At 36.3% G+C, this 26,295-nt stretch overlaps 1 protein-coding gene across 2 annotated transcripts in view; it reads right to left on the bottom strand.

Annotated features, from left to right (window-relative positions):
* Nucleotides 1-2,674: 2,674 nt before the first annotated feature.
* The window catches only part of DCLRE1A (DNA cross-link repair 1A), a 34,603-nt gene continuing 10,982 nt past the window's right edge, over nucleotides 2,675-26,295 (bottom strand). For both annotated transcript variants that reach the window (XM_027852145.1, XM_027852146.1), the window contains exons 6-10: nucleotides 23,915-24,058; nucleotides 22,122-22,267; nucleotides 20,948-21,102; nucleotides 4,458-4,599; nucleotides 2,675-3,370 (exon numbers count right to left, since the gene is read on the bottom strand). In XM_027852145.1, coding sequence (XP_027707946.1) covers nucleotides 3,210-3,370; nucleotides 4,458-4,599; nucleotides 20,948-21,102; nucleotides 22,122-22,267; nucleotides 23,915-24,058 — 748 coding nt within the window. In that variant the 3' untranslated portion in view covers nucleotides 2,675-3,209. The remainder of the gene's footprint in view (nucleotides 3,371-4,457; nucleotides 4,600-20,947; nucleotides 21,103-22,121; nucleotides 22,268-23,914; nucleotides 24,059-26,295) is intronic.

The raw sequence follows: 26,295 nt of genomic DNA, 5'->3' as shown, positions 1-26,295 counted from the left end.
TATAACAACATGCCTGGATTTCCAAAGAAAAACATTCCAAATGTCCAAAAAGCTTCTTGCCAGTGGAAAAAAATGACAATCATAAGAAAAAGTAGCTACTTAGAAATAAAATAAAAATGAATTGCAAATGCCTCCAACATCATCCCATATTCGAAACGTAGGCATTTTAAAAGTTCTTACCTTATTTAAAGTGTAATTCTTAGCTTAATGGCTTTTAGTGAAAGTATAAATAATTATGGCAAAATAACTTTTGATATTGTAAATAATTTTTTGTTCAGTAGTGTCTGACCCTATTTGGGGTTTTTTTTGGCAAAGATACTGGAGTGGTTTACCATTTCTTTCTCCAGCTCATTTTTTTTTTTTTTGGCAGATGAGGAAACTGAGGCAAACAGAGTTAAGTGACTTGCCCAGGGTCACACAGCTAGTAAGTAGCTAAAGCCAGATTTGAACTCAGGAAGATGAGTTTTCCTGACTTCAGGCCCAGCACTCTATCCACTCTGCTATCTAGCTGCCCTATTAAAAAACTGGGAAAGTCAGATAAGAATCAATGCTGACACTAGAATTTCTATTAGGAAACCAACCACCTTCCCTATAAGTGGAACGGGAAATAGTGCTGAATTTGTGAACACAAGTTTGTGTTCAGCCTCTCCACCATTACTTGTGAGACTTTGAACAAATCACTTCCCTAGACTTGTTTCCTCATCTTTTAAAATGGAGGTTTGATTGGATGATTTTAGGATCCTCTGTGTTGTAATTCTATAATCCTATATGTCTTTCCTTTAAAAGTGGCCACTATACTACACCAAAACCTAAGAAGATAAGAAAATAAGAATTTAAGAGAATTTATTTTTGGGAGAACTAAAAGAATAGTGTTATATGTGTTTTCCATGAAAGTATGTATTCAGAAAGATTAGAAATGGGCATTGTTAACAAGGATGTAAACTGGTTGTTGAATTTATTGGGTAGAAGAATTCATCTTTGATCAATTATTCTAAGCCTAATGACTCCATTTCCATTATAAGCAAAGGCCCATCTTTTTAATACTAATATGTTTAAATTATACCAGTTTGGCTGTACAATAGCAAGATATGGAATATACGCTTATAGAATTAGAAATGAATATCATGCAGACAATAATGGAGACGCTCATTGTGGGTATGAGCTGGCTGTAACACATAACCAGAGAGGAACTTCAAAGAACATGGCTAAAAGATATAAGGAATTGTACAACAGGAAGAGTAGATGGGCTGGTCACGTGGCAAAAGATGACAAATGGACAGCCAAAGTGTTTCACTGGTATCAAGAGAAACCAAGAAGGCCTCCATTATGTTGGGTAGACTTCCTGTGGTGAATACAGGAGGACAATGGGCAAGACTTGTACAAGATAGGCAGGCATGGATGGGTTGAAATCTGTATCATCAGAAAGAATTTCCAAATTTATGATAAATTTCCATTTAAGTATTTAAGTATGAGCAAATCTAAACATTTTACTTGTCTAATATCTTAAAGCAAACAATTCAGTTCAGGAAAACAAATAATGCTTCTTCAAATGGAGCCTCATACTACAACAAATGGAATGAGGATACTTGAGTTTTCGTTTAAAAATCAGGACTCTCTATTTCAATTTCTTTATTTGGCAACAAATGTCTCTCCAGTGATTATGTGGTAACCCCTAGTCCACCCTAGGGAGAGGAAAGGAAATCCACACATAAAACTTACATGCCCAAGGGAGATTTAATGAAGGTTATTCTTTATACTCAGTTGGAAAAAGGAGTGGTTTACTTTGGGCCTCTAGAGGTCCAGATTGGGGAGTTGTGATGTCACAATTCCCCAAGTTCGGGTGGTATGACAGCTCCAAAGTTGCTTCTCAGCTTTTCTTTTTGAGTAAGAAAAAATTCCTTCTCTGGCCTGTTAGAAATGCTCCTTCCTTTTGGGGAGTTTCTAGAATGGCTTGGTGGGACAAAGTGTTATTTGCTATCTCTGCTATGTTTTGGAATCTTCAAGTGCAGTAATTAAGGTGGACAAAAGTACGGTACTAGAATGTTTCTTAAGTTAAATAACAAAGCAGTCATTTTGGCCCAGATGGACACTTATCTATGAAGCAATTGGGAGAAGAAAGGGGAAACTTTTTTAGATGGTTTCAGAGGTAAAAACAAAGATCAAGGGGGTGGGACGTTGAGGTGCATGCTTATAATTCCAAGTACCAGGGAGGCTTAGGCTGAAGCAGCTCTTGAACTTGGATGTTTTAAACCGCAGAGAACTACCTAGATCATAAGTTAACACTTAGTTCAGGGGTCAGGAACCACCAGGATACGCAGAGAGGGACAAATAAGACTAAGCTGGAAGTGAAGCAGGTCAAAATTCCTACGCTGAACAGCAGAGAGATCAGGCCTGTAGGCAGCACTTGAATGTCCAACCTGGGCAACACAGGGAAATCCAGCATTTTTTAAAAATCAGAAATTAACTCTTCCAGGATTCATGCCACTTATCTAGAAAGTGTCAGCAAAATGACATTGGGTTGTTCTTTCACAGGAGGAATCAAAGGCCTCTCTGAGGTGTTGATAATTCATAAAGCAAAAAAGAAAATTACAAACCTTAATCACAAGCAAAAAAAAAAAAACACCTGAGTTCATTTTATTTTTTATTTTAAAAATATATATACTATAAAAATTCCATTTTGTAAAAAATGGAATGATTTTATTAGAAGATGCGTTACTACATGTAATAAGTAATTAGTAATACTTTCAGCTTCGTGTGCATGTTGTTTGTGGCTCCTTTTTTGTCATATATGGCCTAGTGTCCTCCCAGGAAATCATCTGGAAATGAAGATAACTACATATTCATCTACACAGGCCAGACAGGATCCTAAGGAAGAGTTACAAAAAAGGAGAGAAAGTCCTTGAAAATGATTAATAGTCTGCTCTTGCTGTCTTCTTACAGGCCACAGAAAATAGATTTTAAGGAAGTTTTACACAGAGCAGAAAAACACTGTCACTTTCTCACCGAAGCCTCAGGGTGGCAGCTAGTCAGCATCACAGACGTAAATTGTGAGAAAATAAGGCTGATAGAAAAATTACTGATATTTATGTGGTTTTTAAATAAAGTGCACCTATATTCATGGTAAGTGGACTAGGGAATTTATATACTTAGGAGAAAAAAAAATCCACATCTGGGGTTAGACAGCTTAATGTCATTTTTCAGTCTTTTAATCAATAGCCAGCTTCATGCTTCCATTCACTAAAATATTTCTGCATCGTATTCCTGGATTTCCAGGAACCAACATTTACTGTAGATATGATTTTTTGTGGCTTTAGCCACTGGACAAAGCGCTTCATTTCTAGGTAACTGCTATGTTCACTGTAAGGAATTCCTGCAATACAAAAAGGAAAATAGTCATTGCTGTACTAAAATCACATTTACCACAAATAAATTTTACATGCAAGAAACTTTAAAATTTCAAAATCTTTTGCCAGACATATAATGATTTATACTTCCTATCACAAATAAAGAAGACTTGTTCACTAGCAAACTAGTACTAAACTATTCCTTTGCTAGATCCACTCTTATTTAGATTCTCTTAATTAGGCCCTTCTTCCTCATTTTAATATTTTCTCATTGATAACTCTTTCTTCAGAGCTCTATCTCTAGTCTATAGATTCTAAGTATTTGGGAGGAACTATGGATGACGCAGGATGAAGATCCTGAAACTCTTGATTTCTGATAAATCAAAAGAAGATAAAGAAAAAGAGAGAGGAGTAGAAAGCTTCTCTTTACCATCACTAGCAGGTCAATGATTATGTGGAGGAGTCACACTAGAGGATATAGGTCTAAAATTAGAAATGGAGTTCTTAGAGGCTAACAGGGGCCCTCTCAAATGGGCCCACTGACATACAAAAGAAACATATGCTTAAGCTTGCCTTTTACTGAAGAATGACTTTTGGGAAGAAAACCTGAGAAATTAAGACTAAAAATAACCCAGATGACAAAGGTCTGATATTTAAAATCAATTTCCACAACAACATACCAAACCTGACACCTTCCTGTTTTTAATCTCAAAAAAAAAAAAAAAAAAAAAGAGCCAAAGCTTCCTGGCTGCATGATCGCCTACTATTTACTTTTAAGAGTTTTCACAGTTCCCTTAAATGTATCACCAGTGACAAAAACCAGGATTGAAGCATTATTTCTATTATTTAATTCTATGATAGACAGATTCCTTCACATCATCAAGTAATTTTATAAAATTTACCAGGTATCTTTTTAAATATCAAAGATATATTTCATATAATATATTCAAAGGATAGAAAAAACCTTGGAACACTAGTGGTTTCTTAGTGTATTCTGCAATATTCTAGAATTAGCGATTAATGAATTATTTTTTCCTAGATCTTGTTTTCAACCTCTGGTAAATTGTAAAGTCATCATGGATATGAAAAATGGAAGAGTTTAAATACTTATACCATATATCGAAATATTTCCTTTGGTTTGGGGAACAATATCTGCTAAACAGCCAAACTTCTCAGAATGTGTCCACCCCGTAGGTCGGAAAGCCAAAATGCGATCATATTTCCCATCACACTTGTTCAAATGGTTCTGCAAACCCTGTCAAATAAAAACAATATAATGATCCAGTGATAAAGGTTGATGAATTGTATGAAAATATAAAGATAAAAAAGGTGAACTGCATCAACATCCATAGGAAATGTCTACTTTTACATGTTAAATGTCAGGTAGCAACAACTAAGTAACACTCCTAAAAATGTATTAAAATATTCTTTTCTGTTTATTTAGCTGAATCTAAACACTGTCTTAGAATAGACTTGAAAATATGGAAGGGGCCTAAAATACATTTAGAGAATAAATTTAGAGTTAGAAAGGTCTTTATTATTAATCTAGTTCAACACCTAGGAACCAGATAAAGAAAATGAGGACCAAGGTGTTTACTTTGTGCCATGCACTGTGCTGCGAATAAAAAGAGAAAGAATGATTGCCCCTGCTTTCAAAGAGTTCATATTCTAATTGGAAGTGACAACATATATAGAAGAGTACCACTGCAGGGAAGCCTAGTAGTTTTTAGGGAGCATCAGCAGGGCTGACAGCAAGGCCCAAGTATCTTTAGAGTAGAACAGTTTTGGGAAAGGGAGAGCCTGATGGGATCTGGATGGGACTGAAGGGAGAAGGGACCTAGTGCACGTCAGGGAAAGAAACCTAAAGACAACAAAAGTACCATAACGAAAAAAAAATAAGGAGAAATTACAACAGAGAAGATAAAAGGATTATCAAATCTCTTATACATAGTAATAGTAAAATTGTATATTTAAAAGAGATTGAAAATATTCTCTCAATATTCTCTCAAAAATACTCAAATTAATATAAAATAAAATAAGAGATCTTAACTCAGTTTCAGAAAATAAAAATGAACAAGCCAAAAAAGAAAGGTCTCCTGCATATGAAATGATATTTAACCTAAGTCTTAAAGGAGGCCAAGGATTCCAAGAGGCAAAGGTGAGGGAGAAAATGGAGGAGGGCCAGCAAGAAAAGGAGAAGGATGGAAGACAGAGGGAGGAAGCAATAAGAAGGCCAGTATACCTGGAACAAAGAGTGTGTAGAAGGCAGTAAAGTCTAATAAGATTGGAAAGATAGGAAGAGGCCAGGTTGTGAAGGAAACGCCAGGGAACTTTACATTTGATTTTGGAAGTAATAGGGAGCAACTAGCTAAAGGTTTTATTGTATAGATGAGGGTCAGGGGAGAGAGTGGAAGGAGATGGTATGGTCACTTTGGTTGCTGCCTGCAGGCTTTCACTCCCTGGAGGTCTTCAAGCAAAGGCTAAAAGACTACTTGTCAGATGTGTGGTAGGAGGGTTCTTTTCCAGTTATGGGTTGGACCAGACAGCCACTGAAGTCCCTTTTGATTCTAAAATTCTGTGATCCTGAGTGAGCGGTATCTTAGCTTGATGGGTATATGAAATGTCAGCATACACATACACATATACACACACACCCCTATATATCTTTTTATGCATATATATGCATTCTCAGCATTTATTTCAGCATTTGTTTTATAGCATTTCCTACTATAAAACAGCAGTCAAATTCCAGGGTCCATAGACCACTTCACAAAGGCCAAATATCACCTGAGCCACTTAGCCAACCCATTACTGCTAAAAATTTAACCAGAAATACTCACTCACCGGCCATGCATCTCTTTATTACCCCCTGGGTAATTCACATTTTTAAATGTTCAAAGTCTGAAATATTTCATAAATTATGGTAATTCAACACCACCAGTAGAATACTAGTATTAAAAAGACAGGCCTTTGTTTCAGGGAAAAGTTTGGGGTTGTGGAGAAGTTTTACAATTTCCCAAACACAACCTAGCCTGCTCTCTTTCTCTTGCTTAATTTGCTTAATTCTGGGTTTACCTCAGGTCACCTGGTCACAGTGTCTGTCCATCTCTCTCCCTCTCTCTCTCTCTCTCTCTCACACACACACACACACACACACACACACACACACACTGATGGGCAAGCTCTAAAGGTTGTCTAACTACATGACCTATTCTGGATGACAGGCATTCTTCATCCACTTGTTTGTTTTTTGCTAGATGGATGGTTAGTTGAAACTTGTGAATGATTACAGGACTCATCCAGGAAGCTTAGTGATGTTCTAGGGCTTGAGGTAAAAAACAGAATGTCTAAAAATATTTGGAAGACCTCATCATCTATAAGAAGCCAGTTTATACGTGGAAAATGATTAGGGTCTCCTCTCCAACAAGGGCAAGAATACTGCTATTTAGCATGTATCTCTGTTTTATGCCTTATATTAATGATCACATGATAGATAAAGGTTATCTTCATTGTTAAATCTTTCAAGGAATCCTACATACTTTTGATGTATGTATGCAAGACACTTTGGTGAAAAAGAATTTTTAGGCTAGTGTTTTGTTCTAACAAATCAAATGCTTTTTAAAAATAGTCAACAAACAATAAGCACAGTACAATCTTGTATTCCCTCATTTTTCAACTTATCATGTAATGGTAAAGATGGTCCAGCGCAGCTAAGTGGTGCAGTGGATAGTTTGCCAGGCCTGGAGTCAGGAAGATTCATCTTCCTGAATTCAAATATAGCTTCAGATACTTACTAGCTGTGTGACCCTGGCCTAGTCACTTAACCCTGTTTGCCTCAGTTTCCTCATATGGAAAATAGTGGGAAAAGGAAATGGCAAACCACTCCAGTATCTTTGCCAAGAAAACTCCAAATGGGGTCAGGTAGAGTTGGACACAACTGAAAATTGACTTGACAACAAATAAGATACGGTCTATTGTACCTACCTGTTCTTTACTTATAATCCCTCATTAAACCCTTGATGCATATACCAATTATTCTCATAACATTTTAAATAGTTGGGGAAGTTGACATATAGGTCAGTAGTTGTTGATATTCTCTTAGGTTGCTGTTTTTTCCCACTAAAGTCTCTGATAGAGAAGGTTTTGGCACATGCAGTAGGAATATTTTCTCAGTTTCCAAAGAATTGTGTAAAAATACAAGTTAATGTTTTACTACATTCATTTCGCACTAGGTTTGTAGTCAAGAGGTAATGGTAAACTACAGAATATATATTTGAATTTCAAGAGGTTTGATAACATGTAGGTAGAGAACATGCATAGATGTTATTTGCACTGTTTAAAAGATATGCTTATCCTCTGAATACACGTCTGTCTTTTTAAAATGCCACCATTTTTCATGCAATGGAACAAATTGGGTAAAACGTGGCATTAATCATCAACTAAGTCATAACCTCACAGGGTATACCTTTTCTGTTCTTGTTTTGTAGAGATACCATAAAATGACTAAACTGGAAGCGATCTAAGAGGTCACTAAATCCAATCCATACCTGAACAAGAGATTCTCCCCTTCACCCTACAACATGCCTGACAAGTGGCCATGCAGTTTTTTCTTGAAGAACTTAGGTGACAAGGAACCCATTATTTCCTAGAGCAGCCCACTCCCCTTTGGGTAGATCCATCTATTAAGTAATCAAGCCTAAATTTGCCTTTTTTAAAGCTTCCAACTCAGTGTTTATAATTTTACCCTTTAGGCCAAGCAGAACCGCTCAGATCTATCCTCCACACAAAAGCCCTTCAAATATTGGAAGACACTCTCATTTCACCTCTAACTCTTACATCTTCCAAGCCAAACATCCTCAATGTCAAATGGCTGAAAATGTCACCCATATCTAATTATCTTGATGGAAGGAGTACAGGAAAGGAAACTACTGGAGAGAAAATACTAAAAAACAAATGACAAAGTAATGATTTGGACTAATTTTATCTGTTATAGTTTCTTCCTGACTTTGTCAAATTCAAATGTAACTATCTCATTCTGATTATCACTGATGACAGGAAAACATAACCTGCTGTAAGCATTTATTGAAATGAAATCTCTATACAGGAAAAAAATTCTTCAAGTTTATTGTTCAGTTTTATTTTAGCAAAAGTTTACATTCATGATTATAAGTTCTATAAAAAAGACTACCAGAAGGCAGTATATAAAAGTTACATGTTATTAGGGGTTTGTTAAGGGGAGTGACTGTACATAAACTTCAGTTATAGATAGCTAATAACTACCAAAATACTGGAGCTATTTCTTCTTTAAAAGTAGAGTGAAAAATTGTTTTTGTTTTGAAAAACAAATAACAGGGTTTTCATGCTTTCTCTGGCATCACAATATTACATTACTATATCTTTTTCTTCTTTGTACTATCCTATAGAAAAAAAGAGCAGGACCACTAAGGATAGAGAACTAGAGAAAAGATACTCTCTTATTTTCCTATGCCAATGTTTTACCTGATAATTGAGGAAAATCACCAAGAGGGATATTTTGGATATCAACTTATTTAACAACCCTGAAGATATGACTCTAAGAGAGGCTAATGGTAAATCAGAAAGGGACATTATAACCAAGGTCCAGGGAGATCAGAATTAGATTCAGTTGGAATTGATAATAACTAAGGTTAACAAGATGTGACACATTGTTTCTTTCTTTTTTTTTTAAAGCTTGCTTTATAGGAATTATATATGCCCTATCATTTAATCTATTCTATTAGTTAGTGTTTAGGTTCAGTTGTTTTACCTAACATTATTTTTGATTTTTTAAAGGGATAAAAAATAACATCTGATATCTTGGTATGAGATTCTGGACAAGTACTTTAATCTCTCAGTGCTCCCAAAGGGACACTCTAATATATATGGGTTGCCATACAGTTGCAGACCTGCACTGGTAGAGAATTTCCTCAATGGAAGATCTCCACGCTACTGAAAATAAAGGTCCAGAGTTTTTGGGTTGTTTTTTTTTAAAGAACAAGTTCAAACTTGATATAGATCTTAAATAGAATATAGTACAGTCTGGATCACAGATGATATGAATGAACTGGATCACTGCATCTTAAAATTCTTGAGCTCTTAAAAAAATAAAAAACTCAAAAGGAAAATAAACAGCTTAGGTAAAGCACTGGAAAATCAGCAAAATAGTGTACCATTTTTAAAAATGGAAGAAACTCAAGAAATTCAATAATACGATAAGGAAAGGAACAAAATAAAAAAGACAAAATTGGAAGAATATGACAGAATCAGAGTTTTAGAGCTAGGAGTTTAGAGGTCGTATAGTCCAACCCTTCTCATTTTGCAGATGAGGAAATTACGACCTAGTGACTTGCTTAAGGGCACAAAGGTATCAAAGTAGGAGAGCCAGAATTTGAACTCAGATCCTTTGATTACAAATCCAGCACTCTTTATACTGCATCAATATTTAAGGATGGGGTGGATTCTAAAGAGTAAGGACTAAATGGTCTCTAAGGTCCTTCCAATTCAAGATCTATGTCTATGAGTCATTTAGACGATTTAGTATATAAGTGTTGGACTGGAATCTTGAAGACCTGAGTTCAAATTTGGCCTCAGATACTTATTAGCTATGTGACCATGGGCAAGTCACTTAACCTGTTTGCCTCAGTTTCCTTAACTATAAAATGTAGGTAATAAAAGCACCTATCTCTCAGGGTTGTTACAAGGATCAAATGAGATAATTTTTGTAAAGCATTTAGCACAGTGCCCGGCACATAGTAGGTACTATATAAATAATAGCTATTATTATTACTCTCAAAAACAAATGGTCTGGAAAATGGTATAGAGAGATAATTAAAAAATTATTGAGCTCCCAGAAAAGCATGATGAAACAAAAAATCTGGAAATCAAAATTCAAGAAATTTTCAAAGAAAACTGGCCATAATTATTTAAACCAGAGAGCAAAATGAAAATAAAGAAACCCAAAAGTGTGGTCACCAAATGACAAAGCTTCCACAATGAAAAAATACTGCAAAGGCTCTGTCCTGGATCCTCTTCTCTTTTCTTTTTATAATATTTTGCTTGGTGATCTCATTGATTTCCATGGATTCAATCGTCATCTCTATGACAATGACTACCAGATCAATTTATCCAGCCTTAACCTCTCTCCTGACCTCTAGCCCCATATTTCCATCTACCTACTGGATATCTCAAATTGAATGTCTTAAAGCCATCCTAAACTCACCATGTCAAAAATGGAACTCATATGCCGCCCCCCCCAAACTCTTCCCTCTTCTTAATTTCCCTATTAATGTAGAGGGTATCACTTCATCCTCCAACACCCAATTTCTTATTCCCGTCCCTCTTATCCTTTCCACCTCAAAGTTCCAATCAAATATCATCCTGTCTTTCCAACCTGCCCTCTGGAATTCCTGTTCCACAGGCAACAAACTTCCCTTTATCCTAAATCTTTTCCCCTCCCATTCCTTCCATCTCCTAGCTCTATTGAAACCTGGATTTCTGTTAGTAACAGGTTCTCAAGTTGAACCTTCATCCATTCTCCTCAGTCCACTGGTCAATACCAGGTAGTTGGAATACACCTTGCTCCTCGACACTTTGAGGTTCTCCCCCTACCTCCATCAATCAGGAACTTCTCTTTCTTTGAAGTTCATGCAATCCACATCTATCAACCAATCTAAATCCTGGTAGCTGCTGTCTTTCCTTCCTCAATAAGTTCAATCCCAGGCTCATAACTTTTCTTCTTCTCAACATCTGCCCTCATACAAAGGGAAGTCAACATACATCCTGTCTCCCTCAAACACCTTAACAATTCAGTTCCTCAAACTATTTATTTCCTATGAACTACTCTACCCTACCTCAGCCGCACACAAATATAGTCACACCTTTGATCTTGCCATCGCTCACAAATGTACCACCTCCATGTTCAAAAATCCTGAAATCCCCTTATCTGACCATAATTTTTTGGCTTTCCACCCCTCCCTCTACCTTCCCTTACCAAACCCTACCCTTTTTTAAAACTATGACCTTCTACCACTTGACCCTTCAGTTCTCTCCCTGGCCATCATCCCTGCACCAGTCATCTACTCCTCTTTTTCCCATCTTGATTCCTTGATGAATCAGTTCAACTCTATGCTGTCCTGTTCTCTTGAATCTCTAACCCCTTTATCATAACGCTAACTATGCTCTGCCAAGACTCAATCTTGGATTACTCCCACAAGGTGCCACCTTGGCTTTTACACACGCGCTACTAAACAATGGTGGAAAAAAATTGCACCCTTTTGACTGAATGCTACTACAAATTTATGTTGAACAAAAAACTTGGCCTTTACTGCTGCTATGCAATCCTTCTATACCTCCCTTATGAACTCATTATCCCACTCTGCAAAGCAGCTCTTCTAAACCTTTTCATCCCTCCCCAAACCTCCCATAGCTCCCCCTACACCCACTCTCTCAGCTGGAAAGACTTACATGAACTGATGCTAAGTGAAGTAAACAGAACCAGGAGAACATTGTACACAGTAACAGCAACATTGTGTGATGACCAACTTTGATAGACTTAGCTCTTCTCAGCAATGCAATGATCTAAGATAATTCCAAAAGACTAAAGATGGAAAATACTATCCACATCCAGAGAAAGAACTAAGGGGACTGAATGCAGATCGAAGCACACTATTTTCTATCTCTTTTTTTTTTCTTTCTTGTAGTTTTTTCCTTTGGTTCTGATTCTTCTTTACAACATGACTAATGTGGAAATATGTTTAATATGATTGTACATGTATAGCCTATATTAGATTACATGTCGTCTTGGGCAGGATACGGAGGGAGGAGAGAGGGGGGAAATGTAGAACTCATAATCTTATAAATCATATTTTACAGAAAATATTGAAGTCATTTGCCATGAGGTCCCTCATTTCATATCATTCAGATGTCTTTGGTTACTACGTCTTCTTTCACTGGTCTCACATGAAGAAGTCACCCTACTCCTTAAACAAGGCAAAACCTTCTACCTACACAAGCAATCCTTTTCTAGTCCATCTCCTCCAACAGATTACCCCCTTCATCCCCACTTGCTTACTTCTCCTCAACCTCTCCCTGTCTACTGGCTCCTTCCCTACTGCTTTCAATCACATTTCCCCCAACCTTAAAGAAACCCTCTCTTGATCTTTCTATCCCTATCATCTTCTGTCTTTTGTGACTAAACTGCTTGGGAAGACAATCTATGATAGGAATCTTTACTTCCTCTCTTCTCTTTCTTCTCAATGCCCTATAATCCAGTTTCTGACCTCATCAGAGGTCATTGAAACTACTCTCTCAAAGGTTATCAATGATCTCTTAATTGCCAAATCCAATTTGGCCTTTTCTCAATCCTCACCCTTCTTGACCTCACTGTAGCCTCTAACACTGTTGATCACCTTCTTTCCCCTTGATATTCTCTTCTATGTTTTTAAGACACAACTCTCATCTGGTTTTTCATTCCCTGTCAGTCATTTTTGCTGGACACTCGCCCAGGTCACATCCTCTAACAGCAGGTGTTCCTCAGAGTTCTGTCCTGGGTCTTCTACTCTCTTCCCATTATACTACTTCATTTGGTGATTTTATCAGCTCCTATGGATTTAATTACCATCTCTATGGTAATTCTCAAATCTACCTATCCTGCTGTATTCTCTCTGCTGACCTCCAATCTCACATCTCTAACTGCTTTTCAGAAATCTTTAAATGAATGTCAAGTAAACATCTTAAATCCAATATGTCCAAAACTCATTGTCTTTCCCCCTGGCAAACTTCCTTATTATTGTCAAGGGTATCACCATCCTCCTACTCTCCTAGTCTCAAAACCTAGGTGTCATCCTCAATTCCCCACTATCTCTTATCCCCCCACCCCGACCCCCATATTCAATCTGTTGCCAAGGCCTGTCAATTTTACCTTGATAATATCTTAAACATACCCTTCTTCTCTCATCTGATGCTGCCACTACTGTAGTGCAGGCCCTTATTACCTCATGTTTAGAGTATCACAATAGCCTTCTGGTTGGGCTGCTTACATCAAATATCTCTCCACTCCTTCATCCTTCATTCAGCTGCCAAAGTGATTTTCCTCAAGTACAGGTCCAACCAACCGTCTCTTCTTCTCCCAAAATTAATTAACTCAAATGGCTCCCTAACACCTCCAGGCTGAAATACAATTCTCTGTTTGATATTCAAAGTCTCTCAAAGCCCACCCCCACTCCCCTTCCAGTCTTCTTATACCTTACTAATCCACACACACTCTTCAATCCAGTGACACTGTCCTCTTTGCTGATCCTCTTTGAAGACACTCATCAATTTTCTTTGGCTGTTTGGAGCTTGGAATGCTCTACTTCTTCTGCTCCAACTTCTGATCTCCCTGGCTTCCTTTAAGATTCAGCTAAAATCCCATCTTTTACAAGAAGCTTTTCCCAACCTTCCCTCTTAATTCAGGTGCCTTCCCTCTGTCAATTTTCTGTTTGTCCTGCCAATAGCTTATTTGTACATACTGGTTTACTTGTCTCCCCTATTAGATTGTGAGCTCCTTGGGAGCAAAGGACTGTCTTTTGCCTCTTCTTGTATCTCCAGCACTTAGTAAGGTGCCTGGCACAGAGTGGGTGCTTAATTAAACTGTATTCACTGTAATAAAGTATAAGAGAAGTTAAGTCTCAGTGTTCATAAACTCCAGGGGCTCCCAGTTACCTCCAGGTTCACACATGCAATCTTCTGGCTTTTAATACCCTTCATAATGTAGCCCCTTCATATCTTTGCAAACATCTTAGAATTTTCTCTACTCCACGTGCTCTATGATCCAAAGACACTGGCCCCCTTGCTGTTCCTCACACAAGACACTCCATTTCCCAGCTCAGTGCATTTCACTGGCTGCCCCTCATACCTGGAATTCTCTCCTTTTCTCTATACCTCTTCTTGACTTCTTCAAGTCTGAGGTAAAATCCCACCTTCTGCAAGAAAACTTTCTTGATGCCTTACAGAATAAACTGGAGATAATCTCAGAAGTATCTATCTTGTTGATTACATGTTGTCTCCACAATTAGAATGTGAACTGGGACTGTTTTTGCCTTTTTTTGTAGACTCAATGCTTAGCATAGTTCCTGGTTCATAGTAAGTGCTTAATAGATGCTGAATGATCAAGGCCAGGAAGAAACATATTACTTACAAGATAACCCTCATGAGAATCACATGGGACTACATATTTAACAGTAGAAAGGAAATAAAGGATTAGATAATGTAGTAAGAGATAAAGGAAAAACTCATCTCATAAAGCAGAGCATAACCCTACAGGAAAAATAAAAAAAATGAAAATGAATGACTTCCACTTCTAAGCATTCCCACTGAAAAAAGCAGGGCAGAGAAGAGTCTTCCAAAGATAAATAAAGCAGAAAAACAAAGAGTAAGAAAAATAAGGTTGAATAAATCCAAAGTGTTAACATAAGAATCAAGTCTACTGGAAGTTCTATAGTAGTTCTTCTATAACTATAGAAGCCTATACTTTTTTTTTGTCCCTTGGGCTACGTAATGGGGTTAAGGGACTTGCCCAGGTTCACACAGTTAGTAAGTGTTATGTGTTTGGGGCTGGATTTGAACTCAGGTCCTCCTGAATCTAGGGCTGGTGCTCTATCCACTGTGCCACCTAGCTGCCCCCAAAGCCTATACTGCTTTAAAAATCCCTAAACCTCTAAGGATGAATGAAAGAAGAAAGATGAATGCAGGATCTGGGTATTTAGAAAAAAAATTAAAGAAAAAAAAAGATATACTCTAAGGCAGTGATATTAAACTCAAACAGAAACAGATCCTTGTGAGCTACCCATTAACTTAGAAAATCACAAATTAACATTAACTGTGTTGTATTTTTTTGTTGCTGTTAAACACTTCCCAATTACATTTTAATCTGGTTCTCCCACACTTGGAAGTTTTCTGGTTAACACCTCTGCACTAAGAAATGAAGAACAAGGAGAAGGAAACAAATTATTTCTCATTAGTATACCACAGAAGATATTAACCAAAGATACAGGTAGGAGGAGTTGGAATCTCATGATTATGCTCTTATCTGATTCAGGCAATGGAAAGTTGGAGAGGGGGAAAAAAAAGAGGATAGTGGTAGAAATATAAAAGTAAGCCAGGGTTTTAGTTGAGATAGGGAGAAGTATGACATGGATTTAAGAAGAAAAAAAGAGAATAACAACAAATTACAGTTACTGATTACAAAAGAAAAAAAAAGGAGAGAAAAAAAGGCCAGACCAATTAATTTAGACTGTGAGAAGATGGAGAAAAAAGAGGCCAGGGATTGAATTGTTCCAAGTAATATAAATTAGCAGTGATTTAATTCTGTTTCTCACAAACCCCTATTCCTTTTTTATATGAAAAAGGGGGTTGTGGGCACAGAGAAAAAAATTATAATAGGATTTGACCAAGGAAAAAATAAACTTGATAATCTTAACTGTGAATGGGGACAGGATGAACTCACCCTTAAACCCAAGAAGAGGGACAGAATGAATCAGAAAGCAAAATCCAACTATTTATTTACAGGAAATAAACTTAAAATATAAAGATTCATCTGAAATTAAAGGAGCTGGAGTAGAACATATTATGCCTTAGCTGAATCCCCCAAATCAAGGAATACAACTATATTTCCAGACAAAGCACAGAGTTTGGACTGGTGACTTCTTTGGTATAGAGAACTCCTGGGTTGGGAAAGAAATAATACCATCATTGCAACTTATTCTTTTAGAGAGTTGCCTAGAGAAAAGAGTGTTTGTAGTCACTCATAGACAAGAGTACAGGTCAGGAAAGGAGTAAACACCTCACCCTTGATCATACCACCTTGGAAGAACTGAAAATTTACAGGTCCCTAGAAGTATCTCTAAAAACAGCTGCACAAAACCCCCAAAGCTTGGGACAGTACATTCTCCACACTGGAAGCAGACCCCTACCTTAACAAAGAGTTTAAAACTCAAGTAATTGGCTGGAAATATGAGCAAACCTCGCAAAAAAAAAAAAGTCAGACCATAGAATCTTTCTTTGGTGACAAAGAAGATCAAAACATACAACCAGAAGAAGACAACAAAGTCAAACCTCCTACAGACAAAGTCTCCAAGAAAAATATGAAGTGGTCCCAGGCCATGGAAGAGCTCAAAACGGATTTTGAGAACCAAGTAAAAGAAGTAGAGGAAAAACTAGGAAGATAAATGAGAGTGATGCAAGAAAATCATGAAAAACAAGTCAACATCTTGCTAAAAGAAACCCAAAAAAATACTGAAGAAAATAACACCTTAAAAAATAGCCTAACCCAAATGGTAAAAGAGTTCCAAAAAGCCAATGAGAAGAAGAATGCCTTCAAAAGCAAAATTGGCCAAATGGAAAAGGAAGTCCAAAAGCTCACTGAAGAAAATACTTCCTTAAAAATAAGAACTGAGCAATCAGAAGCTAGTGACTTTATAAGAAATCAAGACACTGTAAAACAGAACCAAAAGAATGAAAAAATAGAAAATACTGTGAAATATCTCATTGGAAAAACAACTGACTTGGAAAATACATCCAGGAGAGATAATTTTAAAATTATTGGACTATCTGAAAGCCATGATCAAAAAAAGAGCCTAGACATCATCTTTCAAGAAATTATCGAGGAAAACTGCCCTGATATTCTAGAACCAGAAGGCAAAATAGAAATTGAAAGAATCCACCAATCACCTCTTGAAAAAGATCCCCAAAGGAAAACACCTAGGAATATTGTAGGCAAATTCCAGAGTTCCCAGGTCAAGGAGAAAATATTGCAAGCAGCCAGAAAGAAACAATGCAAGTATTGTAGAAACACAATCAGGATAACACAAGATTTAGCAGCTTCTATATGAAGGGACTGGAGGGCTTGGAATATAATATTCTGGAAGTCAAAGGAGATAGGACAACAGCCAAGAATCACCTACCCAGCAAAACTGAGTATAATCCTTCAGAAGAAAAAATGGACATTCAGTGAAACAAAAGACTTTCAAGTATTCTTGATGAAAAGATCAGAGCTGAATAGAAAATGTGACTTTCAAATACAAAACTCAAGAGAAGCATGAAGAGGTAAACAAGAAAGAGAAATCATAAAGGACTTATTAATGTTAAACTATTTACATTCCTACATGGAAAGATGATATTTGTAACTCATGAGACCTTTGTCAGTATTAGGGTAGTTGGAGGAAAAAAAAATTATTTGTATAGATAGATAGAGGGCACAGGTGAGTTGAAGATGAAGGGGTGATATCTGGAGGATAAAATTAAGGGTGAGAGAGGATTATACTGGGAGAAGGAGAAAGGGAGAGGTTGAATGGGTTAAATTATCTCACAAAAAAACAGACAAGAAAAGGCTTTTATAGTGGAGGGGAAGTGGGGGAAGATGAGAGGGAATGAGTGAGTCATATTCTCATTGGATTTGGCTTAAGGAGGGAATACCATACACACTCAATTGGGTATGGAAATCTATCTTACACTACAGGAAAATGGGGGGAAGGGGACAAGAGAGTGGGGGGGCAACCAAAGAGGGGAGGGTAGATTGGGGAAGTGGATAATCAGAAGCAAACATTTCTGAGGAGGGACAGGGTCAAAAGAGAGAATAGAATAAATAGGGGGCGGGATAGGATGAAGGGAAACACAGTTAGTTTTTCACAACATGACTACTATGGAAGTGTTTTGCATGACTACACATGCATAACCTGTATAGACTTGTTTGCCTTCTCAATGAGGGCGGGTGGGAAGGGAGGAAGGGAGAAAATTTGGAACCCAAAATTTTAAAAACAAATGTTAAAAATTGTTTTCACATGCAACTAGGAAATAAGATATACAGGCAATGGGGTAGAGAAATCTATCCTACCCTATAGGAAAATAGAAAGTAAGGGGATGGAGGGGTAGAAGGGAGGGCTGATTAGGGGAAGGGGTATTCAGAACGCACACCATCTTGGAGTGGGGGAGGAACGAGATGGGGAGAAAATTTGGAACTCAAAATCTTGTGGAAGTGAATGTTGAATACTAAAACTAAATAAATCAATAAATAAAATTTTTTAAAAAAGAGAGAGTTGCCTAGAACAGGGGCTCTTAACCTTTTTTTGTGTCATGGATGCCTCTGGCAATCTGATGAAGACTCTGGACCACTTCTCAGAATAATACTATTAAATATATAAAATTACAAAGGAAACCAATTATATTAAAATAAAGATGTAATTTTCCCCCAGCCATGTTCATGGACCTACTGGTCTGTAGACCCTAGGCTAAGAACTTCAGGCTTAAACTATTGAGAAATTAAGGGACTGTCTATGTGTCATAGGCAGGATCTGGACCCACTTCCTCCTGGCTTTGAAGTTGGATCTCTATCTCATATACCATGCTGCTTCTCAGACAGGGCAAAACTAAAAATAGACATGATTAAAAAAGATATACTCACATACATATGTTTACATGCACTGAACAGGATAAGTAATTAAATACTCAAGAAAAAGCTAACCAAACAGGAAAATGTAGGCAATAAAGCAATAAAAGGTTGCTTTATTGGCAATTTCAATATGATTCTTTCAGACTTAGATATATCTAACAAATATACATAAGAAAAAAAGTTAAAGAACTGAAGAGAACGTTAGAAAAATTAGACATCTTAGACCTTTTGTGATGGCTTAATAGAACTCATAAAGAATGTGACTATTTTTCAGCAATGCATGGCACCTTTACAAAAACTGACCACGTGCTATGCCATAGAGAATGCATAGACAAATGCAGAAGGCCATAGACAAATGCAGAAGATATAAAAATATATTCTACAGACAACACTCAATAAAAACTGGTCAATATATGAAATATGAAGAAAAGTTTCAAACTTAAATGGAGACTAAATAATATACTAATAATATTGCACAGGTCAAAGAATAAATCAGATACTGTAAATAATTACACTAAATTAAACAAAATGATAACAATCAGATAACATACCAAAACTTGTGAAATAAAACTAAAGCAATCTCTAATGGGAATTTTTTCTTACTGAACATATTAACAGATAAAAACAAGAAAAAATAAATTGAGCATTCAAATATCAAATCAGTAAAGATGATAAAAGATGGAAATAGTTAATGTTGAAGGAACTATGGGGGAAAAAAAACACATTAATACTTGGTTAGTGGAGATGTGAATTGATCCAACCATTTTGGTTAACAATTTAGATCTATGCTACAAAAGTGCCTAAAAATGCTTAGACCTTTAGCCCCAGCTATACCTAGACATAAATCTCCAAAGATAAAGGGGGAAAGTCACATACATAAGAAAAATATTTAAAGAAGTAACTTTTGTGGAAGGAAAATGCTGGAAACAAAAATAAATTCCCATAGACTGAGGAATGCCTAAATAAACTATGGTAAATTAATGTAATGAAATATTGTGCCTTAAAAAACGATGAATATTACTTAAAATAAAAATTAAAAAAAGGATGAATATGAACTATCCAGAGATACTTGTGAAGATTTTTATGAACTGACTGAATAAAGCAAAGAAAACCAAGACAGCAATCTATACAATAACCACAATAACTTAAAGTAAAGCAATACTTTAAAAAATATCAGATCTCAGGTCAATACAGTGACCAACCTTGATCCCAGAGATTTAATTATGACACGTACCACCTTTTTCTTAGTAGAGAGGCAATGAAGTACAAATGCAGAAGGCATGCACTTTCAGACATGGTCAATGTGTCAGTATATTTTGCTTAACTTAAGTTCTTTGTTATAAACAATAGTTCTATTGTGTGGAGGATAACATTGGAAAATAACAGTAATATTTTTAAAAGAAGTTCTCAATCAGACATTTCAAAAATAAGATGGCAAGGGAGCCTGAAGTTAATATTCTATTAACTATTATTAGCCTATCATAGAAGCCAAATTGGAATGGGACCTATAAGAAATAAGGATTTCAAAGTTTGACCAACAAAATAAACACTGTAGTTCTCAAAACCAACAGTCCATTCCTACAGTTAGATTAAGTAGAAGAAGGGTTATATCTTTTCATAGGCAACTTTGATTAGTGAGCACAAGATTTCAAAAAAAATATGTTTACAAAGTTGGTTTAAACATTATTGGTAAAGATTGAGATTTGTATATGCATTGAAATTTTTATGTATTGTAGACTAATGAAAATCAGCTATGAAAGTGTCACCAACCACAATAATGGAGAGTTGAGTAACTAGGCCAAAAAGGAATTGTTTTCCTCCTCCGAAGACACACCAAAAATACTTACTCCCTTTTAAGAGTAAAATGACAGTATTATAAATAAAGTAGCATATATCACAATAATAAGTATTAATATGGTATTTATTATAACCAGCATATTAAACCACTTCCTAAAATTCCTTAAACAAGCCTGCTTTTGAAGACCTATTACTTTGGCCTAGGATAACTAGAAGGTCATATTATATTTTATCTTTAAAATATATAAGAATTTCATTTGCTCTACGATCTTACATGTCAAAACACTAGCTAAGAATAAAATTTGGCAAGTGAAAAGCTCTCAAGATACATTAGTACATAATAGGTATATATTTGAAAAATTACCTTAAAATTAATTTGCATCATAGGAAGAAGGTGTACTAATGCACTGCTCCAGTCTGTAGTAATGAGGGAATTAACTTCCTGAAGCTCCAAGCACTGTAGTGTTTTGTACTTTTCCTGGGACATGCTAACTTTGGAACCTAAAACATCAGCAATTGCTATAAGAAAAAGAAAAGAAGAGAAATAAGGAAATTTAAAAAAAAATGATTAAAATAATTCACTTGAACTAAATTTTTTTTAAATTCAGTAATACATAATTTTTATAATACCACTTCAGGAAAAAACTAAATTTTTGTTAGGTAAATTATATGAAATAAATTGTTGGAATGGCAAAAAAGACTATTTGTTAAAGGGGTGGAGAATGCTAAGGAACGCAGAAAATACAGAATCTGAGCATTAGAAGGAACCTCAGAGACCACTAATTCAATTCATACCTGAATAAGAAGCCCCTCTTCAATATATATGACAAGTAGTTATCCAGACTTCACCTGAAGACCTCCAAGGAGGGGGGAAATCCACCACCTCTAAGATGGTCTGTTTTACTTTTAAATAGCTTTAATTCCTAAGGAAGTTTTTCCTTATATCAAGTCTGAATCTGTTTCCTGTTATACTAAATGACCTTGACCTTGAAAAGGTCACCTAAATATTTCACACTGTAATTTTCTTAACTAAAAAACAATTTTACCTATGGGCATTTTAGAAGGACTAACAGACAAAAGAATGCATTTCATAAGATACTCAAATAGTCAACAATTAATTATCAAAGATTCTACTGACTCCAAAAATTATTAAGGAAGCAAAAAAAGTTATAACTTCATTAAGTAAAATACTTAGTTTTAATTGGTCTGGTATAAAGGAAAATAGTTAAATCACAATCATCTTAAGAAATGTGAAGACATTTCACCTTAGATTAATCATCTTTCAGGAGATTAAATGCTAATAGAATATGAGTGTTCTCAAAGCAACTTCTAAATATCAAGAATGCCAAAAACATGCATCTCAAAATATGTCCACTTATGCTAAATGTTTTAAAGTTCAAATATCTTTCTTACAAATTTCATCTCCAGCTCAAAAAGTAAAAATGCAACTATTTGGGGGGAGGGAGTTAACAGAGAAAAGTACTACACAAAAAGAATCAGACCATTATATATTGAGGTAAATACATGCTAACACACACCTAGGAATATTTTCTCTTTTCCAATAGAATAAGTACCACAGACAACAAGAGTACGTGGGGATACAGTTACAGTCTCAAAGGCAATGTTGATAGCAAACTGGATAACTTCCTGCTGAGAAGGAAAAGTATATTCTGGGCTGCAATATCTGAAATATAGAAATGAGATATATATTAATAGAATAGCCATATCATCAAGCAGTATGCTGTTTTAGCAAATGAATATTGACAAAATTACATACAAGCAATTGTATTCTAACATCACTGCAGTTTTCTTAGTTATCTACTGCTATTCCATTTGTTCTCAGCTATGGTAATTTAGTGCAATTCCAGACATTTCTAAAGCACCATGTAAAAGGTACTGGGATAAGTGTGAGGTAATTTCTGGCCAAATTCTAAACTTTTAACACTCTTTTTCTTCATAAATTTCATGCCAATATGCTAATGACTATTCAGAGACTCTCTGAAGAATATTTTTACCTAGCAAGTTGTTTTCATCATGGTTTATAGGTTTCAATTTTAAAAAAAACAAAACACCACAGTCATCATAAAAGAAAATGCTATTTGTTTTTATACTACATTTGGACTAAAACACTCAACTGTATTTTGGGTATAGTTCAAGAATCAAAGAACTTTAATAAAAAAGTAAATTAATTATGTAATTACTCCAGTGCCTCATTATGTCATGGAGCTTACCAAAATTTATGCCAGTGCAACACAAGTTCTGGTGGGTCTACTAAATGAGAAAGGTATAAGTATGAACCTGGTTCCTGGCCTCCTAAGCCTAAGTTCCTTAGGGTATGGACTATATTCATTTACTTCTGCTCTCAGGCCATCCTCCTCTTCTTCTCCTTCCCTCTGTAACCTTAGATCCCACCCCTGGATTCCTTATTATGCTGGAGCCCTCAGGCCTACCATATTACTTCATGCTATCTCCTCACCAGTATGCTGCATGTTTCCCTTTCCCAGTTTCCAACACCCTTTATGTGTTATCTTCCAACTTTAGAATGTAAGCTCCTTGAGGGCAAGAACTATCTTGCTTGCTCATATCTATACCCTCAGTGCTTAGCATAGTTCCTGCCACAAAGTGTTTAATAAATGCTCTATCTATTCCCAGCACTTATCACAGTGCCTTACCCACAGCATATAAAGATAAATACTTGTTAGACTAGGCTAGATTCTAATCAAGTCATCAGAAAATCTAGACAATACTCCATATGTCCAGATATATAGTACTATATAAACACAGCCTATGGACTATAAGGGTAGCTAGGTGGCGCCATGGTGCCTGGAGTCAGGAAGACTCATCTTCCTGAGTTCAAATCTGGCCTCAGATACTAGTTGTGTGACCCTGGGCAAATTACTTAACCATGTTTGCCTCAGTTTTCTCATCTGTAAAATGAAGAGGAGCAGGAAATGGCAAACTACTCCAGTATCTTTGCCAAGAAAACCCTAAATGGGGTCACAAATTGTCAGATACAACTGAAAACATCTGAACAATGATAGACAATAAATCTGAACAATGATAGACAATAAATCATTCACAGTGCATTCAAACTAGTGATGAACTAAGTTCATACTTATACTACCTGGGAATTTAATTTTATTGGGAACTCAAATAAGCATCTGAATTTCAATAGTTTCACATACTCTGTAGTTTCCAAAAATAAATGTCACAAAAAATGATATTTAACAATCAATGGAGCACTCTTCAACGAAGGAGCAAAGTAAGCTGTACCCCCACTGGATTATGGAGTCACTGGAAAAAGAGCAATACACAAATAAAACCTTCTTACGTGGTGTCTAAGTAAAGCGTGTGGACTTTCTGGTTAGCAAGAAGAGAACAGCGTTCCATGGAAGGATCTGCTCTGAAGTCTCCAGTGTGCAATGTAACAGTCCCATTTGGAAGATAAAAAAGGATCATAACAGCACCTGGACAACTAAATACCAAGACATTATAAAGGCACATTTTTGCAAAATGACCACTTCAGTGACAATGAATAAACATTTTTCATTAGCCAATCATGATGAAAAATTGTACTACATAGTAAAAAATTTCAACTCTTTAAGTAAAAAGAGAGGTGTTTGAAGATTATTAGCAGGAGATCTGGAAATATTCAAAATTCTGAGAAGCAAGAGGCTTCTGAGTAAAGTAAATCACTGGGAAGGAAAGTCACTATTTTTGGCCAAAAGCTGACTCCTTTTAATGTCCTAACAAGAAAGTGATTGTGCTAGAGGCAGCAGGAAAGTGAAATAAGCTCTCAGTGTAGAGTCAGAGAACTTAAAGCATTCAAATCTCAGCTCTGTGCTTCCATCTATATGACCCTGAATAAAATACACAGCATCTCTAGGCCTGAATTTCTTCATCTTTAAAATGGGGTTGGACCAGATGGTTTCTAAGGCCCCTCCCAGTTCTAAATCTATGTTGCTAGAACCAGAGTTAGAAGACCTGCATGTGTGATTTTAGGCAAGTCATTTTACCTCATGGAGGACTATTTTCCTGGTCTGAAAAATGTAAATTTTACATGTATTACACACATGGACTTAACCTTGAAGGGTTACTAAGAGGATCAAATAAAAAAAGTATACAAAATAGTACATATTGTTAAGTCAAGAACCATATTAACTGTCTGCCATATGCCAGATAGTGTGTTAAGGGCTAGAGACACAAAGAAAAGCAACAGACAGTCAGTGCCCCCAAGAATCTCCAAGGATAACTGGGGACATAATATGCAATAACTTATATACAAACAAAACATACAGAATAAACTGGAGACACTCTCAGAAGAAAGGCACTAAGGTTAATGAGCACTGGGAAATGCTTTTTGTAGAAGGTGGGATTTTAGCTCAGACTGAAAGGAAACCAGGAGGTGGAAAAAAATTCCAAAAATGGGGGCAGCCAATGAAAATGCACTGAGCTGGGAAATGGAATGTTCTCTTTGAAGAATAGCAAGGTAGCCAGCGTCATTGAATCATAGAGTGGAAAAAACTGTTAAGAGACTGGAAAGATAGGAAAGGGTCACATTATGAAGGGCCTTAAAAGCCAGAGGATTATATATTTGATCCTGGAGGTTAACTGGGAATCACTCTGGAGGAGGGAGGAGGAATGACATAATCAGATCTGTATTTTAGGAAGATCAATTCAACAGCTAAGTAGAGGGTGGCCTGAGTGGGAGATTTGCAATAGGGAGACCAAGCAGCAGGCTACTGCAATAGTCTAGTCTTGAGGTGTTGAGGGCCTTCAGCAGTGTGCTGGCATTGTCAAAGAAGGAGGTATGTATGAGAAATGTGTCAACAAGACTTGGCAATTAACATATATGGGGGAGGGGTGAAAGAGAATGAGAAAGGACACCTACGTTGCAAGCCCAGATGGTGGGTACCCTTGACAGTTATAGGGAAGTTGAGATGAGCACAGGGTTTTGGAGAAAAGATAATGATTCCAATTTTGGACATAATGAATTTAAGACACCTATAAGACATCCAGTTTAAGATGTCTAATAAGCAGTTGGGTATAGGACGCTAGAGATCAGGTGAGAGGGTAGGGGGCTGGAAAAATAGATCTCAGAAACATCTACATAGAAATGATAACTGAATCCATGAGAGCTGATGAAATCACAAAACTAAATAGTATAAAGGGAGAAGGGAAGAGGGGACACGGGACAGAACAGAACCCTGGGAGACACCCACAGTTAGCAGGCAAAACCTGGATGAAGATATAGTAAAGGAGATTGAGAGGGAAGAAGGAAAAGGAAGGGAAGAAACATTTATAGAGCATCTACTATATGCCAAGCACTGTGACAAGCGGTGCTTGGCATAAAGTAGTGCTTTAAAAAAAAACACAAAAAACAAATATTATCTCATTTGATCTCATTTGAGAAGGAGCAGTCAGACAGAAGAAGAACCATCAGAGGTACTACGGCAGGTCTTAATTACCCTAAGCTGATATCATTTAATGTCATTTAATGACAAAGGATTAATCAAATATTCTTTAAGGTGGAAGAGTTTCTTAGAGTGCTCTTAGACAATTCCTTAGGGAATATTTCTTTCTGGTCAGCTCCCAACAAAAAAAGTCATATCAGGGCCCATCTTCAGTTCCTAAATAAACTAACTCAAAACCATATTCGTGTGTGTGTGTGTGTGTGTGTGTGTGTGTGTGTGTGTGTGTGTGTGTGTGTGT

Source organism: Vombatus ursinus, unplaced genomic scaffold, assembly GCF_900497805.2.
Source record: "Vombatus ursinus unplaced genomic scaffold, bare-nosed wombat genome assembly UNPS02009205.1, whole genome shotgun sequence".
NCBI classification, from domain to species: Eukaryota; Metazoa; Chordata; class Mammalia; order Diprotodontia; family Vombatidae; genus Vombatus; species Vombatus ursinus.
This window is presented reverse-complemented; position numbering and strand designations above follow the sequence as displayed.